General features: G+C 45.3%; 1 protein-coding gene across 1 annotated transcript in view; it reads right to left on the bottom strand.

The window, feature by feature from the left end:
• Positions 1 to 15858, bottom strand: part of LOC144497479 (dihydropyrimidine dehydrogenase [NADP(+)]-like) — a 760900-nt gene that overhangs the window by 457479 nt on the left and 287563 nt on the right. The window contains exon 4 of the mRNA XM_078218814.1: positions 3819 to 3906. Within this exon, the coding sequence (XP_078074940.1) occupies positions 3819 to 3906 (88 nt within the window). The remainder of the gene's footprint in view (positions 1 to 3818; positions 3907 to 15858) is intronic.

Genomic DNA, 15858 nt, shown 5'->3' with positions numbered 1-15858 from the left:
CCATCCCGCCCGCCATGGAAATTGGAGCGGGCGAGGGACAGACCATGGAGAGGTCCATTGACTGGGGTTTTAAGGTTTCGGCGTGAGTGAGGCCGTAAAGTCCCGCCCATAAAATCCCTACAGTGCAGAAGGAGGCCATTCAGCCCACCGAGCCTGCACCAACAACAATCCTACCCAGGTCCTATCCCCATAATCCCATGTATTTACCCTGCTAATCCCCCTGACAGTAAGGGGCAATGTAGATGGCCAATCAACCTCATCTGCACATCTTTGCAATGTGGGAGGAAACCCACGCAGACATGGGGCAAATGTGCAAACACCACACAGTCACCCGAGGCCAGGATTGAACCCGGGTCCTTGGCGCTGTGAGACAGCAGTGCTAACCATGGTGCCACCCTATCATCAGGATAGGGAAGTTGAATTAGTCACTGATCAGAACTTTAAGATAATTTGAGGAAACAGTAGTGTGTTGATGATGTTACTGGGCTAATAATCCGGAAGTCCAGGATAATGGTCCAAAGACAAGGGTTCAAATCTCACCATGGCAATTAATGAATCTGGAATATAAAGCTCGTCTCAGTCATGGTGACCATGACAGCTATCATGGATTATGGTAAAATCCCATCTGGTTCACTAAATCCTTTAGGGAAGCAAATCTGCTGTCCTTACCTGGTCTGGTCCACATGTGATTCCAGACCCACAGCAATGTGGTTGACTCTTAACTGCCATCTGAAGTGGTCTAGCAAGCCACTCAGTTTAAGTCAAATTAGGGATGGGCAACAAGTGCTGGCCTTGCCAGCGATACCCACATTCCTTGATGGAATAAAGAAAAAAATAACGAAACATGAAAAGAAATTGATGTTTTCCTCCAAGAAGACAACAGGATGATTGGGATTGGCCAACTGATACTTATATATTAAGATATGCGTGCATGTTTAAGAAGGAAGAAGCCATGTTTATAATGCAAATCTCATGCTCCCACAACACCCCAAAGCACCTAAGTCAAGAAATATTTCAGAGGTGCAACCACTGCTATGTGGTAGGGAAATGGAGATATTAAAAGTTTGTACACTCTGTAGGTAGTTCCCTTATATATGGAAATGTTGTTACATGAATACAGTGTTCAGCTGCGGGATGAAATCATATTTTAATACTCTTGAGTATCCTGTGCATTTATTGCCATCGTATGAACTTTTTTCTCCGAAATATTTGGATGGCAAGGTGCTTTTCTATTTTTCAAAAGAAGCAAACATGCACGTACTACTCTAAGGAAACACGAAAGTAAATGTTAGGGACCAACATTAGTTTTCCACGACGGGAAAAGGTCAGATTCCATATTAAATTTCTAAAGTCCAAGGATATGTCTTTAGAAAAGCAAAGAGCATGAGACTGTAATGGTAAAGTTTAGACAATGAACTTTAATCGCGAGGTGATGGGAGTATAGACCCATTAATATATCTGTAAATTTTACGCCCAGTTGAAGGGCTTGAGAGAAAGAAATTAAGAACCATACTGCTTAAACTGGGAGTGTTTTTGATTGACTAAGAAAGGTCTGGCGATAGAGAGATGAACCCCAAGATATGAGAAGTATACCAGGGCAACGGTCAATTGACAAATCTGGATAATGCTGAACACAGTGTAATAAGTCCTCGGAGGAAGAAGTCCCTTCACCAAAATTCTTTTATTTACAAGATCCAACAACACTATACAGAGTGCTCTCGGTATGCAGTCTACATCTGGAGTGCCAGAGGAACTGACACTCCTGTTTAAGTACAGAGCATGGCGCTCCCTGATTGGACCATCAATTTGGCCCTTAATCAGGGAGTTCATATTCAAACAGGCCAACCTCAATTGCCTGATTAAAATCATTACAACAGACCCCAACCAAAGCATTGAAAGTAGGCCAGGTGCTTTGGAATACATTGTGCAAGGAAAACCTGAGAGTAAATGAATTAATGCCCCAGCATGGCAAATATATCTCAAAGATTGCAATAAAAGAGCTTATTTATGCTGCAAAGTTGAAGACTGGTATTCTCTAACGAAGGGTCATCCAGACTCGAAATGTTGGCTCTATTCTCTCCTCACAGATGCTGTCAGCTGCTGAGCTTCTCCGGCATTTTCTGTTTCTGTGGCTGGTACTCTCTGATGGAAATGTTTATCTGGGAAAAGACATTGCGGTGATTTTGAGCCGGCACCTTCCATCTGCAGGAATGGCGGCGCCGGCTCAAAATTCAGAGAGTGCATCCCAGAATGTAATTAGAGGAAATTTCATTCTTCGAACATGAGTTGATGAATGGATTGCTCCTTTTTGGCTTCTAACTTCTATCCATATGACTTCATTTGAAGAGCATTCTAAGATGCCATCCCTCCTTACTGCTGTAATTGCTTCCCTGATTAAAATTGCGACATCCTTTCTACCTGACATCCCTTTTACCTCCTTCCCTGTCTTGCCTGAAGATCCTATATCCTGGAATATTGAGCTGCCAATCCTGCCCCTCTCTCAACCATGTCTCAGTGACAGCAATGACATCACACCCCCATGTTTCAGGAAAGGGAAATCGTGTCTGACTAATTTATTAGAGTTTTTTAAGGAAGTCTCATAGATCATAGAATAGATCATAGAATCCCTACAGTGCGGAAAGAGGCCATTCAGCCCATTGAGTTTGCACCAACAACAATCCCAACCAGGCCCTATTCCCGTAACTCCGTGTATTTACCCTGCTAGTCCACCTGGCACTAAAGGTTAACTTAGCACAGCCAAGCAACCAAACCCGTACATCCTTGGACTGTGGGAGGAAACCGGAGCACCCGAAGGAAACTCACGCAGACATGGGAAGAACGTGCAAACTCCACACAGACATTGACCCAAGGCTGGATTTGAACCCAGGTCCCTGATGCTGTGAGGCAACAGTGCTAACCAGTGTGCCACCGTGCCGCCCCAACCAGAGCGAATAGAGGGGAACCAGTAAATGTGTTGTTTTTCCAGAAGACGTTCACCGCACAAAAGGTCAAGTCATAAGGTAAGAGCTCGTATGACTCAGGGAGGTAGTCTGGTATCACTAAGGAAGTGGAGAGATTGAGAGAGGTGGTGGTACAGTAGGTGTGCTCATGCATGTGTGTAGCCCGGTGTGGAAAAGATGGTTAGGCTTGCTTGAAGGGAGAAACAAAAAACTTGCTGGGCGTCTTCACTGGATTAATCTTATCTTCCTCGGCTGGTCAAGATGATTGTATTTACAAAGGCCTGGTGTGGAGCCACTTATTGTATTATAGCTTGAGCTTTGTGGGTTGCAAGGTGAGATATTGGGTTTATGAAATTATTTGTGGGGGTGGGTGATGTGGCAGTATACTTTAAAAATTGTACTCTGGACATTTTGCTTTTTTTACTTACATTAATATAAGCAATTTCTGAATACTTAATCACATTGTAAACTAGAACAGTCTGAATCGAGGATTTCGCTTAATGCAGTCTCGATTTCACATGCGGTATCAGCTTGGACAAATAAATGTGAAGCAACATGCAATCCATCGTTCTCATGTAAATGAAGGCATCACATCTGGCTAAAGTAAATTCTTTAATACCGCAAGGTTTACAAGTCAATGAGAATTCTGAACATGTGCAAAAATTTTTAATCCTCAATGTAACAGGAGTAAAATGAATGGCTTTGACCTGGAGTTGGCCACCCCATTACCATTCTACGGCATCTGAAATCCAACCTCCTGAACTGGTTGCAGCTTTGTGTCAGGGATTTAATTTTGGTAAGCCCTACTTCACATCATTTATCCTTTACAGATGGACCTAAATACGAGTCACTTCCTACCTTGTTTGCAATGCTGGTGATAAATGACTTTATGTCCAGATTAGTGGGACAGCTCTTCTGACAAGGAGCATCGGCACATTTCAGGCATCTGGAAGGTAAAGCAATCTAGTCAAGAAACGTCAATTACAAAAATTGCTTAGACCCAGCTGTGAAAAAATTACCCTCTTACCATCTGAGCAAGACGAAGAAGTGAATTCATACCCCAGTGAAAAATCAGAAAATCCCAACAAGCCACTAATTCCAATTACCTTAAAATGAATTATTTCTGCAACCTTAAAATTTAGCAAAGATATAAAAAAATCTGGCTGAAAGGAACAAATCAAAAGCAATAGTTTTCCCATATTGGTGACATTCATCAGGGAGAAAGATAATGGCAGGAATTCTCTGGCCATTCATGTGGGTGGGATTTTCCAGTCCCGCCAAGAGCGCACCCCGCCCGGGGGTTCCCTACTGGTGTGGGGTGATATTAATGGGAATTCCCATTGACAGCAATGGGAACAGAGAATCCCGCCGCTAGCAAACAACGTGCCACCTACCGCCAATGGGAACCACGCAGCTGGGAGACCAAAGAATCTCACCCAATAAGTTGAATGACCAACATGGCAGGTTAAAGAAGGCAAATTAAAAGGATTACATCAACATCCTGCAGATAATTAAAAAAAACATGAATAGCGGAGTAAAATAAAGGGATGTCGGGGCAAATAATCGGGGGCCCTGAGCAATGCACTCAATGGTGTATTCCTTCAAGGCTCTCTCTTTGTGCATGAATATTAAAGTATAAAGAAATCAAAGCATCATTTATTCAGAGTGGAAGAACATCTGAGAAAAAAAAACAAGCTTAGGTGTTTCTAATGGGAACAATTCTGGTGCATTCCAAATATACCAAGTCTTAGCAAAGATTTTTTAAAATGAGGAAAAGGCGTCGTACAGCATCAGAACTAAGACTTTAAATCCTGTTGCACATAAGTCATAGCATCATAGAATCATAGAATCCTACAACGCAAATGGATGCCATTTGGCCCATCGGGTCTGCACCGACCACAATCCCACCCGGGCCGTATTCCCATAACCCCATGCATTTACCCTAGCTAGTCCCCTAACACTCAGGGACAATTTAGCACGGCCAATCCACCTAACCCACACATCGTTGGACTGTGGGAGAAAACCGGAGCACCCGGAGAAAAGCCATGCAGACACAGGGAGAATGTGCAAACTCCACATCGTCAGTGACCCAATCTGGGAATCGAACCCGGCTTCCCGGCGCTGTGAGACAGCAGTGCTAACCACTGTGCCGCTGTGCCGCCCCTTCAGGTGCAAATTTCCAATCAATTAAGGAATTGTGCCGGAGCTGCTACTTTATATATGAACGTAACTATGTTAGTAAGTGGCAAAGGGTTTTAGTGGAGGTTTCATAGATTCAGCATAAACAACTGAAGAAATTCATGAACACAGTGAATAGGATTAAGTTACTTACGACCCAAATTTCCTTCTTCATTTGCTCTAAAATTTAGCGGTTTCCCATACTTGCATTGTTGGTTCACTTTTTCTCCCTTTAGAGTCATAGAAGTTTACAGCATGGAAACAGGCCCTTCGGCCCAACTTGTCCATGCCGCCCTTTTTTCTTAAACCACAAAGCTAGTCCCAATTGCCTGCATTTGGCCCATATCCCTCTATACCCATCGTACCCATGTAACTGTATAAATGCTTTTTAAAAGACAAAATTGTATCTGCCTCTACTACTACTTCTGGCAGCTTGTTCCAGACACTCACCACCCTCTGTGTGAAAAAATTGCCCCTCTGGACACTTTTGTATCTCTCCCCTCTCACCTTAAACCTATGCCCTCTAGTTTTAGACTCCCCTACCTTTGGGAAAAGATGTTGACTATCTGGCTGATCTATGCCCCTCATTATTTTATAGATCTCCATAAGATCACCCCTAAGTCTCCTACGCTCCAGGGAAAAAAGTCCCACTCTATCCAGCCTCTCCTTATAACTCAAACCATCAAGTCCCGGTAGCATCCTAATAAATCTTTTCACCACTCTTTCTAGTTTAATAATATTCTTTCTATAATATTTACAAATTTCAATTCTCCTCAAACTGGCTACGTCAAATACCAATTATATTTTGAGATTTAATCAAGCAGTGTTGGTACTTCTTTTCACAAAAATATTTTTATACTTATACTTATATGCCATACACACTCCATTGTTTTATAATTTCACAGAGTCAATTTTGCTCTGTCTTGCTTTTCCAAAGGTTTACAGAGTAATTTGAATCCAAATAGGTGGGAAAACCACAGGGTGGCCGGGATATTTTATCAACGAAGATGGGCACAGCACCTGAATGAAACATCATCAGAACCCCAATTCCAGGAGTCCTGGGGCCATCTTATGAAAGAATTCTAAGTCCATAATGTGAAAACAGGAGAGTTTCGGATCTGTTTTTTCAACGAGGCCAAATCTTGAATCTTATACACTTAGTGCATTAGAAAATCCTGAAATCAGTTTTCTGCCTGTAGGGGGAGTGGGCGGGGCTTAAATTGCCAGAAAGCCAGCTGATAGCAGCAGAAGGTGCAATTGCGCTGCGCAGATCTCTGCTCTGAGAGCAGCAGAGAGACTCTTCACAAAGCCTCTGCTGCTTTCAGCTGACCTCCGTGGCCTAAACCCACGCTACCGCAGGGCCCCATGGCCGATCGTGAGCCTCCGCAGTGGGCGCAATGGTAAGATCGCACCCCTCCTCTCCCCAGTCTCAAACCCAGCATCCACCATTTTCACCAAGAAGCTGGAGGGAGGGAGGGTAATCAGAGCAGGGGAAGGTATTTCGCACATCCATGGGTCACAGAGGTAAAAGCATATTTAAAAGTCCAGCTGCTTTGATACAGAAGAATTTTTTTGTCACTCAGGTTCCTGAAATATGACTTGTAGACTTTAAACATTTGAGAAAAAGGTCTTATCCAATGAAAGTTTTTTGAAATAGTCATGTACCTTTTTGGAAAGGTTCAGTTACCCCTTTGGGATTGTTAACAATAGACATTTGTTGCATAAAAGCATAAGCTCTGTGGAACTGTCAAACTGTCAGGTCATTTAAATCCTCTGCCCTTAAATGTTGAAAAAAAAATCTGTTGTGACTCATTGTGTTGAAAAAAAAATCGGTACTTGCAATTTCAATAGATGTTCGTTCTCATAAGTCTGAGGAGTATCATTATTGAATTAGTGTTGCTTGACTGCTTCCATTATCACAGCGAGGTGCCTCTATTTCCACAGTTTGATTGACAGTTCCAAGTGTTTATGAATGGATCAGCTTTCTTTGATGTTGGACTTGGGATACAAATGATTGCCTTTATAAAGGATTAAGCACTTGAAATGATTTAAATGTATCAAATGAGTTTTTGCCAAGTAACGTGCGTAAAAATGTATAATGAGTCCATCGTAGACATATCAAACTTTATTTTATTACAGTTTGGCTGCTGAGGTCTGCCTATGGTGAATATTGAATGAATTGGCATGGATGGCATAAGGACAAAGTGTGGTGGGTGTGGGGCCATGGGTTGGCAAAAAAATTGGCACCTGGTATAAGAGGATATGTAGATGAGTATGGGGTCATAGCTTGTCATGAGTTGGCATTAAGTTGGCATGAAAAGTGGGTAGAGGGGCATTAGGTGGCATACGATAGCGTAGATGGACAAGGGCATTGTGAGGGTGAGGGTCCACGACGATCTTGGCAGCGAGCAGCTACTTTAGCTGACTCCAACTGGAGGTTGTGGCCCCAAGTCTAGTTAGCAGCCATCCCCAACAGTAAAAACCTGACCATTCAGCAAACTTTTTTCTGAGTCAGGATGGTAGCGTGGGAGAATTTCCCCAACTCTGCATACTGACTCATGAAAATTAGGCCCAATGAGTGGAATGCTGCTCTCTGTCCAGTATTGCTTCAATCATGTTGGTTGTAAAGCCACGTTATCCAACCCTGGGTTAGATTAAAATTAGCTCCACTTTTCCTCCCTTGATTTCCTCTTTAGCATTGCCACAATTGGATTTCTGCCTCTGTCCTTCACTGATGCTTCCAAAGCTGGCAATGGAAAACCTCTCATTGTTCCAGCAAACAAAGGACCTGATATTTATAACCAGGCAACCAGGTAAAAGGGGGAGGTAGAGAGGGACCAGGGGCAGGGTTGGGGCGGGGCGGGGGGTGGGGTGGGGGGGGGCGAGGACCAGCAACAGGATTTCCACCCTGCTGGGAAACTCCCGCCACAGATAACAACTGGCCAGTCAGAGGCCAGAGGCGTTTCAGTACTTGGAATGAGTAGAAGGCATGCGGCATGAGATCAGAACTGTTGAATGGTGGGGATTGTTGCTCGGGCCACATTAGCAGGCCCTGGCATGGGGGGAGGGGGAGGGAGTTGAGAATGAGGAGGATGGGGCAAAGTTGGAGAGGCCATAGGGCGGGGGAGGGCAACCTGGCCTGGGTAACACTTTGGGTGGGCTCTCAAGGAAGACCTTCTCCGCCCGTCCCATCACCAGCCCTTGCAGGGCACTGTGGTGGGAGCTCTTGCCTCCATTCTACTAATGGCTTGCAGCAGCAGCTGAATGTGGCCCTGATTATCAACACTTAAGGGCCTCAATTGGCCGACTGGAGGGTGAGCCAAACAGCGCCACCTCCATCGCTGGTAAAATTGAAAATTGCAGTGGGCACAGAGGCAGGCTGCTAGGTAATGGCAGGCTATGCCTGCCGGATTAAACATCCCACCTGTGGGGAAGCATTAAATCCAGCCAATTTTATTTATATATTTATTAGTCACAAGTAGACTTACTGCAATGAAGTTACTGTAAAAATCCACTGGTCGCCACACTCTGGCGCCTGTCTGGGTGCACTGGCGAATTTAACACAGCCAATGCACTTAACCAGCACATTTTTCGGACTGTGGGGGGAAACTGGAGCACCTGGGGAAACCCACGCAGACACAGGGGGAACGTGCAAACTCCGCACAGATACTGATCCAAGCCGGGAATCGAACCCAGGTCCCTGGCGCTCTGAGACAGCAGTGCTAACCACTGTGCCACCATGCTGCCCATGGTCATGTGCGAGTTTGAACTTGATGCCGAATAAATAAGGAATCTGCAGCTAGACCAGTTAATTAGATTCACCTCCGTCGCTCAATTGGTGTTTTTAATTAATCTGTTGTAATTTTGTGAACTGCTATTAATGTTACACAAAGGAGCCTGACTAAAATGTCACTTTGTGAATAAGGGGCGGGATCTTCCTTTGCCTCTGAAGAAAGGAATGAAGCAGTGATGAAGGGATCAATGCCACCAGCACCTACAATTGATAAAAAGTGGGAAGTATAAAAGTTATTGTGTAAATACATGAGAAAACTCAATAATACAATGAGCCAGAACAGGCTGCCTAATTAATGACAAGATTAATGTGCAAAGGCCTTATTAACGTGTATACAGTATCATAGAATGTTCACAAGACTGGAGGCCATTCAGCCTGTCAACCTGTTGCGAGCGAGTCACACTGCGTGAATTACAAATCTGAATAATGATTGGTGCCACTCCACCACGAGCCTCACAAAATGGCAGCTCATCCCCAACCTCCACATGCGTTTCAAGAAATTGTTTTATATCGCCTATTAACTGCCAGCTGAAAAGCCCTAATTTTCTGCAGTGGGTTTAATGATGACATTTATCTTCCTCCATGCAGCTTGTCTGGCCCAGAAGGGAATTATTGAATTAGTGGAGTGTCAGTCCGACAGGAATGTTGTTTGCTTTTTAAGTTTTTTTTTACTTCTTATTTATCCTTTCTGTCTTTTTTATTTTCTCTTATTTGGGGCAGCATGGTGGCACAGTGATTAGCACTGCTGCCTCACAGCGCCAGGGACCCGGGTTCGATTCTGGCCTCGGGTCACTGTCTGTGTGGAGTTTGCACGTTCTCTCCATGTCTGTGTGGGTTTCCTCCGGGTGCTCCGGTTTCCTCCCACGGTGCAAAGATGTGCGGGTTAGATTGATTAGCCATGCTAATTGCCCCTTAGTGTCAGGGGGATAAGCAGGGTAAATAGGTGGGGTCACTGGGATAGGGTTTGGGTGGGATTGTTGTCAGTGCAGCTCGATGGGCTGATTGGCCTCCTTTGACACTGTAGAGATTCTATGATTCTACTCTAATCTTTCTTTCCTCGTCTTTATTCCTCTTCCCATGGCAGTTTTGACTTTAATTCATCACATATCCTGCTCCACCATTCTGTTATTTTTTCTTAAATCTCATTGGGTCCCTTTCGTTCACCAGATTTCAGATGCCCCATTTGCCATCACGCTGTAAGCAGTGCAAAATGTTTCCAAACTGAAAAACGAGAGGAAGAAAATTCAACTAATGGACATGTTCCAGAAAATTCCAAGTCATGTAAGAGGACTAGGATTTTACTACCTATATTCCATACTATACATTAATTCTGCAAGCAGTGTTATCTTTTCTTGAAAGATTGTGTTGGAGCCAAGAGAGTTATCTCAAAGTCTGTCTGTTCCTTACGGACATTTTGCAAGCTCCAAGGGTCAAGTGAGTCTTAACCTTTTATTTGGACCTAAACTGAATTGGCCCAGTTGACTCTCTTCAGTGAAGGCTTACAAGCTGGATCATTATTTGGAACAACCTCTTCAAGTTTTGACATTTAAAACCATTTGCACTGAACATCACATCAACCAGAGAATATAAACAGCTCACTCACTGGTTACATCCATGTATAAAATAAAACTTTAAAAAAACAATACATAGGGCCCGATTTTACCATCAAGTTGCGCCCGTTTTCGGGTGCGAAATCTTGGTAAAGTCAGGCGTGAGGCAAGTAGCGTGATCTGTGCCCGCCTCCGTGCTGGTTCCCCTTTTACCAAGACCCAAAAATGGCCATGATCGGCACCGCACCCCGAAAAGGGGTGAATTAAAGGGCTGCACGCCCAACCTTACCGGCACTTCCCCCCTTTACTACGCATTCGCCTGTCCAGATTCGGCGCGAAACAGACATGCTCTATATAGGGCCGATTCGGGCACTCCAGTTAGTGAGGAGGTAGGTGCTGAGCGTCCGATGGCTCTCTGCTTGAGATTGGTGGGGGGGAGGGGGAGGTGGGTCCAATGGCTCTCTGCTTGAGATCAGTGGTGGCGGGGGGGGTTCCGCTGCCACTCTGCCTGTGATCAATGAGGGGAAAGGGGGGTCCACTGCCACTCTGCCTGAGATTGGTGGGGAGAAGGGGGAGGGGGCAACGATCGATCTGGGTGGCGAATGGGTGGGGGGGCTAAGGGAGTCAGTAGTGTTGTGGGAGTGGGGCAATGTCTGTGGGTGCCAGGGGAAGGCATTATCCAGCCAGGGAGCGATGTGGCAGGGGAGCCTCTTTCTATCATTTTTTTTTCTGCGCATGCACAGTTGGAGCCGTCAATCGGAACTACAGGTTTCTGCAGCACGATTTGGAATCGCTGATCTTTTTCAGGCAGAGTGCGGATGGGGACATGGAATATCCCACCCAGTGTTTCTATTCAGTACATGGATCTGGAAATGTGTTTAAGACTTTATCTTTAGGCTTGACAGGGTGTTACCTTACTTTCTCTGTACTGAACCAAACAATGATTACTCTCAACTTCAATGGAAAAGGTAAAGGGGGCTTCAATATCCAAAAGAGTTTTGGACTGTGTTCTTAACATGGGAATGCTCTTGAAACAGGAAGTCCTGGACCTCTTCCTGACAATTGAGGAGGATTATACCAGAAGTTATTGGCTAGAACATACATAGAAAAGTATAGCACAGTACAGGCCCTTCGGCCCTCGATGTTGTGCCGAGCTTTGTCCGAAACCAAGATCAAGCTATCCCACTCCCTATCATTCTGGTGTGCTCCATGTGCCTATCCAATAACCGCTTGAAAGTTCCTAAAGTGTCCACTATTACAGCAGGCAGTCCATTCCACACCCCAACCACTCTCTGAGTAATGAACCTTCCTCGGGCATCCCTCCTATATCTCCCTCCATGAACCTTATAGTTATGCCCCCTAGTAACAGCTACATCCACCCGAGGAAATAGTCTCTGAATGTCCACTCTATCTATCCCCCCATCATCTTATAAACCTCTACTAAGTCGCCTCTCATCCTCCTCCACTCTAAAGAGAAAAGCCCTAGCTCCCTCAACCTTTCCTCATAAGACTTACCCTCCAAACCAGGCAGCATCCTGGTAAATCTCCTGTGCACTCTCTCCAATGCTTCCACATCCTTCTTATAGTGAGGTGACCAGGACTGCACACAATATTCCAAATGTGGTCTCACCAAGGTCCTGTACAGTTGCAGCATAACCCCACGGCTCTTAAACTAAAACACCCTGTTAATAAACACAGTAAGAAGTTTAACAACACCAGGTTAAAGTCCAACAGGTTTATTTGGTAGCAAAAGCCACACAAGCTTTCGGAGCTCTAAGCCCCTTCTTCAGGTGAGTGGGAATTCTGTTCACAAACAGAGCATATAAAGACACAAACTCAATTTACATGAATAATGGTTGGAATGCGAATACTTACAACTAATCAAGTCTTTAAGAAACAAAACAATGTGACTGCAGAGAGCATCAAGACAGGCTAAAAAGATGTGTATTGTCTCCAGACAAGACAGCCAGTGAAACTCTGCAGGTCCACGCAACTGTGGGGGTTACAAATAGTGTGACATGAACCCAATATCCCGGTTGAGGCCGTCCTCGTGTGTGAGGTTGTGCGGTTGTTTGAAGGCAAGAAGTGGGGGTGTGGGAATGGCCTTGGCGAGATGTTCGTCTTCATCAATGACATGTTGAAGGCTCCGGAGGAGATGCCGTAGCTTCTCCGCTCCGGGGAAGTACTGGACAACGAAGGGTACTCTGTCCACTGTGTCCCGTGTTTGTCTTCTGAGGAGGTCGGTGCGGTTTTTCGCTGTGGCGCGTTGGAACTGTTGATCAATGAGTCGAGCGCCATATCCTGTTCTTATGAGGGCATCTTTCAGCATCTGGAGGTGTCTGTTCAACAGTTCCAACGCGCCACAGCGAAAAACCGCACCGACCTACTCAGAAGACAAACACGGGACACAGTGGACAGAGTACCCTTCGTTGTCCAGTACTTCCCCGGAGCGGAGAAGCTACGGCATCTCCTCCGGAGCCTTCAACATGTCATTGATGAAGACGAACATCTCGCCAAGGCCATCCCCACACCCCCACTTCTTGCCTTCAAACAACCGCACAACCTCAAACAGACTATTGTCCGCAGCAAACTACCCAGCCTTCAGGAGAACAGTGACCATGACACCACGCAACCCTGCCACAGCAACCTCTGCAAGACGTGCCGGATCATCGACACAGATGCCATCATCTCACGTGAGAACACCATCCACCAGGTACACGGTACATACTCTTGCAATTCGGCCAACGTTGTCTACCTGATACGTTGCAAGAAAGGATGTCCCGAGGCATGGTACACTGGGGAAACTATGCAGACGCTGCGACAATGGATGAATGAACACCGCTCTACAATCACCAGGCAAGACTGTTCTCTTCCTGTTGGGGAGCACTTCAGCGGTCACGGGCATTCGGCCTCTGATATTCGGGTAAGCGTTCTCCAAGGCGGCCTTCGCGACACACGACAGCACAGAGTCGCTGAGCAGAAACTGATAGCCAAGTTCCGCACACACGAGGACGGCCTCAACCGGGATATTGGGTTCATGTCACACTATTTGTAACCCCCACAGTTGACTGGACCTGCAGAGTTTCACTGGCTGTCTTGTCTGGAGACAATACACATCTTTTTAGCCTGTCTTGATGCTCTCTCCAGTCACATTGTTTTGTTTCTTAAAGACTTGATTAGTTGTAAGTATTCGCATTCCAACCATTATTCATGTAAATTGAGTCTGTGTCTTTATAAGCTCTGTTTGTGAACAGAATTCCCACTCACCTGAAGAAGGGGCTTAGAGCTCCGAAAGCTTGTGTGGCATTTGCTACCAAATAAACCTGTTGGACTTTAACCTGGTGTTGTTAAACTTCTTACTGTGTTTACCCCAGTCCAACACCGGCATCTCCACATCATAATAAACACTAACACACTATAGGCTTTCTTCACTGCTCTATCCCTTGATTGGCAACTTTCAGAGATCTGTGGATATGAACCCCAAGATCTCTCTGTTCCTCCACATTCCTCAGAACCCTGCCATTGACCCTGTAATCCACATTCAAATTTGTCCTACCAAAATTAATCACCTCGCACTTATCAGGGTTAAACTCCATCTGCCATTTTTCGGCCCAGCTCTGCATCCTATCAATGTCTCTTTGCAGCCTTCAACAGCCCTCCACCTCATCCACTACTCCACCAATCTTGGTGTCATCAGCAAATTTACTGACCCACCCTTCAGCCCCCTCCTCCAAGTCATTGATAAAAATCACAAATAGCAGAGGACCCAGCACTGATGGAAATGATCTAGAGTGGAAAACCTTGACATCTTTGGAGATATATTACGGCAAGTGACAGTTGGTACAGAATTATTTTAAATAGAAACATGAAAGATAGGAGCAGGAGGAGGCCATTTTGCCTTTCGAGCCTGCTCCGCCATTCATTATGATCATGGCTGATCATCCAATACTCTAATCCTGCTTTTTCGCCATAACCTTTGATCCATTCGCCCCCAAGTGCTATATCCAGCCGCCTCTTGAATACATTCAATGTTTTGGCATCAAATACTTCTTGTGGTAATGAATTCCACAGGCTCACCATTCTTTGGGTGAAGAAATATCTCCTCACCTCTGTCCTAAACGGTCTACCCGAATCCTCAGACTGTGACCTCTGGTTCTGGACTCCCCCACAATCGGGAACATCCTCCCTACATCTACCCTGTCTAGTCCTGTTAGACTTTTATAAGTCTCTGTGAGATCCCCCCCTCATTCGTCTGAACTCCAGCGAACCTATGTCAATCTCTCCTCACACATAGAACATAGAAAGCCACAGCACAAACAGGCCCTTCGGCCCACAAGTTGCGCCGATCATATCCCTACCTCTAGGCCTATCTATAGCCCTCAATCCCATTAAATCCCATGTACTCATCCAGAAGTCTCTTAAAAGACCCCAACGAATTTGCCTCCACCACCACCGACGTCAGCCGATTCCACTCACCCACCACCCTCTGAGTGAAAAACTTACCCCTGACATCTCCTCTGTACCTACCCCCCAGCACCTTAAACCTGTGTCCTCTCGTAGCAACCATTTCAGCCCTTGGAAATAGCCTCTGAGAGTCTACCCTATCCAGACCTCTCAACATCTTGTAAACCTCTATCAGGTCACCTCTCATCCTTCGTTTCTCCAGGGAGAAGAGACCAAGCTCCCTCAACCTATCCTCATAAGGCATGCCCCCCAATCCAGGCAACATCCTTGTAAATCTCCTCTGCACCCTTTCAATGGCTTCAACATCTTTCCTGTAATGAGGTGACCAGAACTGCGCGCAGTACTCCAAGTGGGGTCTAACCAGGGTCCTATAAAGCTGCAGCATTATCTCCCGTCATCAGTCCCGTCATCCCCGGAATCAGCCTGGAAATGCAAGAATTCAATCAATGATATGAAATGTGGAAGGCTGCATTCACTGCCTATTATACACAAACACTAAAGAGCTCCTAATCCTTTGTCCAACTGAATTCACTAGCCCAAGTGCTTTATTGTTTATTGGATACTTGTGTTTCAGATTTGGTATCACGTGCTTCCAGTTTGTATAAATTTTAAAGTCACCTGAAATAAAGACAGTTCCATCTTTGCTGAATTCATCCAGAATAAAAAGTTTCGGTGTGCAGTGAAAGCGGTTCGATTGTGACCTGAACGTGACTCCAACTGAAAGTCACGATGATATTTTACAGCAACAGGTTGAATCCTTTTGCCGTGCTGTGCCAGATTTGTAATTTAAGGGGTTTTTCCCGATGCAGTAACGACACCGGGGCTAACGAGTGGAACCTAACTTTGAGGATTATTGCAATCAGTTCTCATCCCTATAGTGAGTTCCACGACTGGGTATAACTTAACCACAGGC

The sequence above is a fragment of the Mustelus asterias genome, chromosome 8 (genome assembly GCF_964213995.1).
Source record: "Mustelus asterias chromosome 8, sMusAst1.hap1.1, whole genome shotgun sequence".
Lineage (NCBI taxonomy): Eukaryota > Metazoa > Chordata > Chondrichthyes > Carcharhiniformes > Triakidae > Mustelus > Mustelus asterias.
The sequence above is the reverse complement of the archived record's forward strand: the minus strand, read 5'-3'. Positions and strand labels throughout refer to the sequence as shown.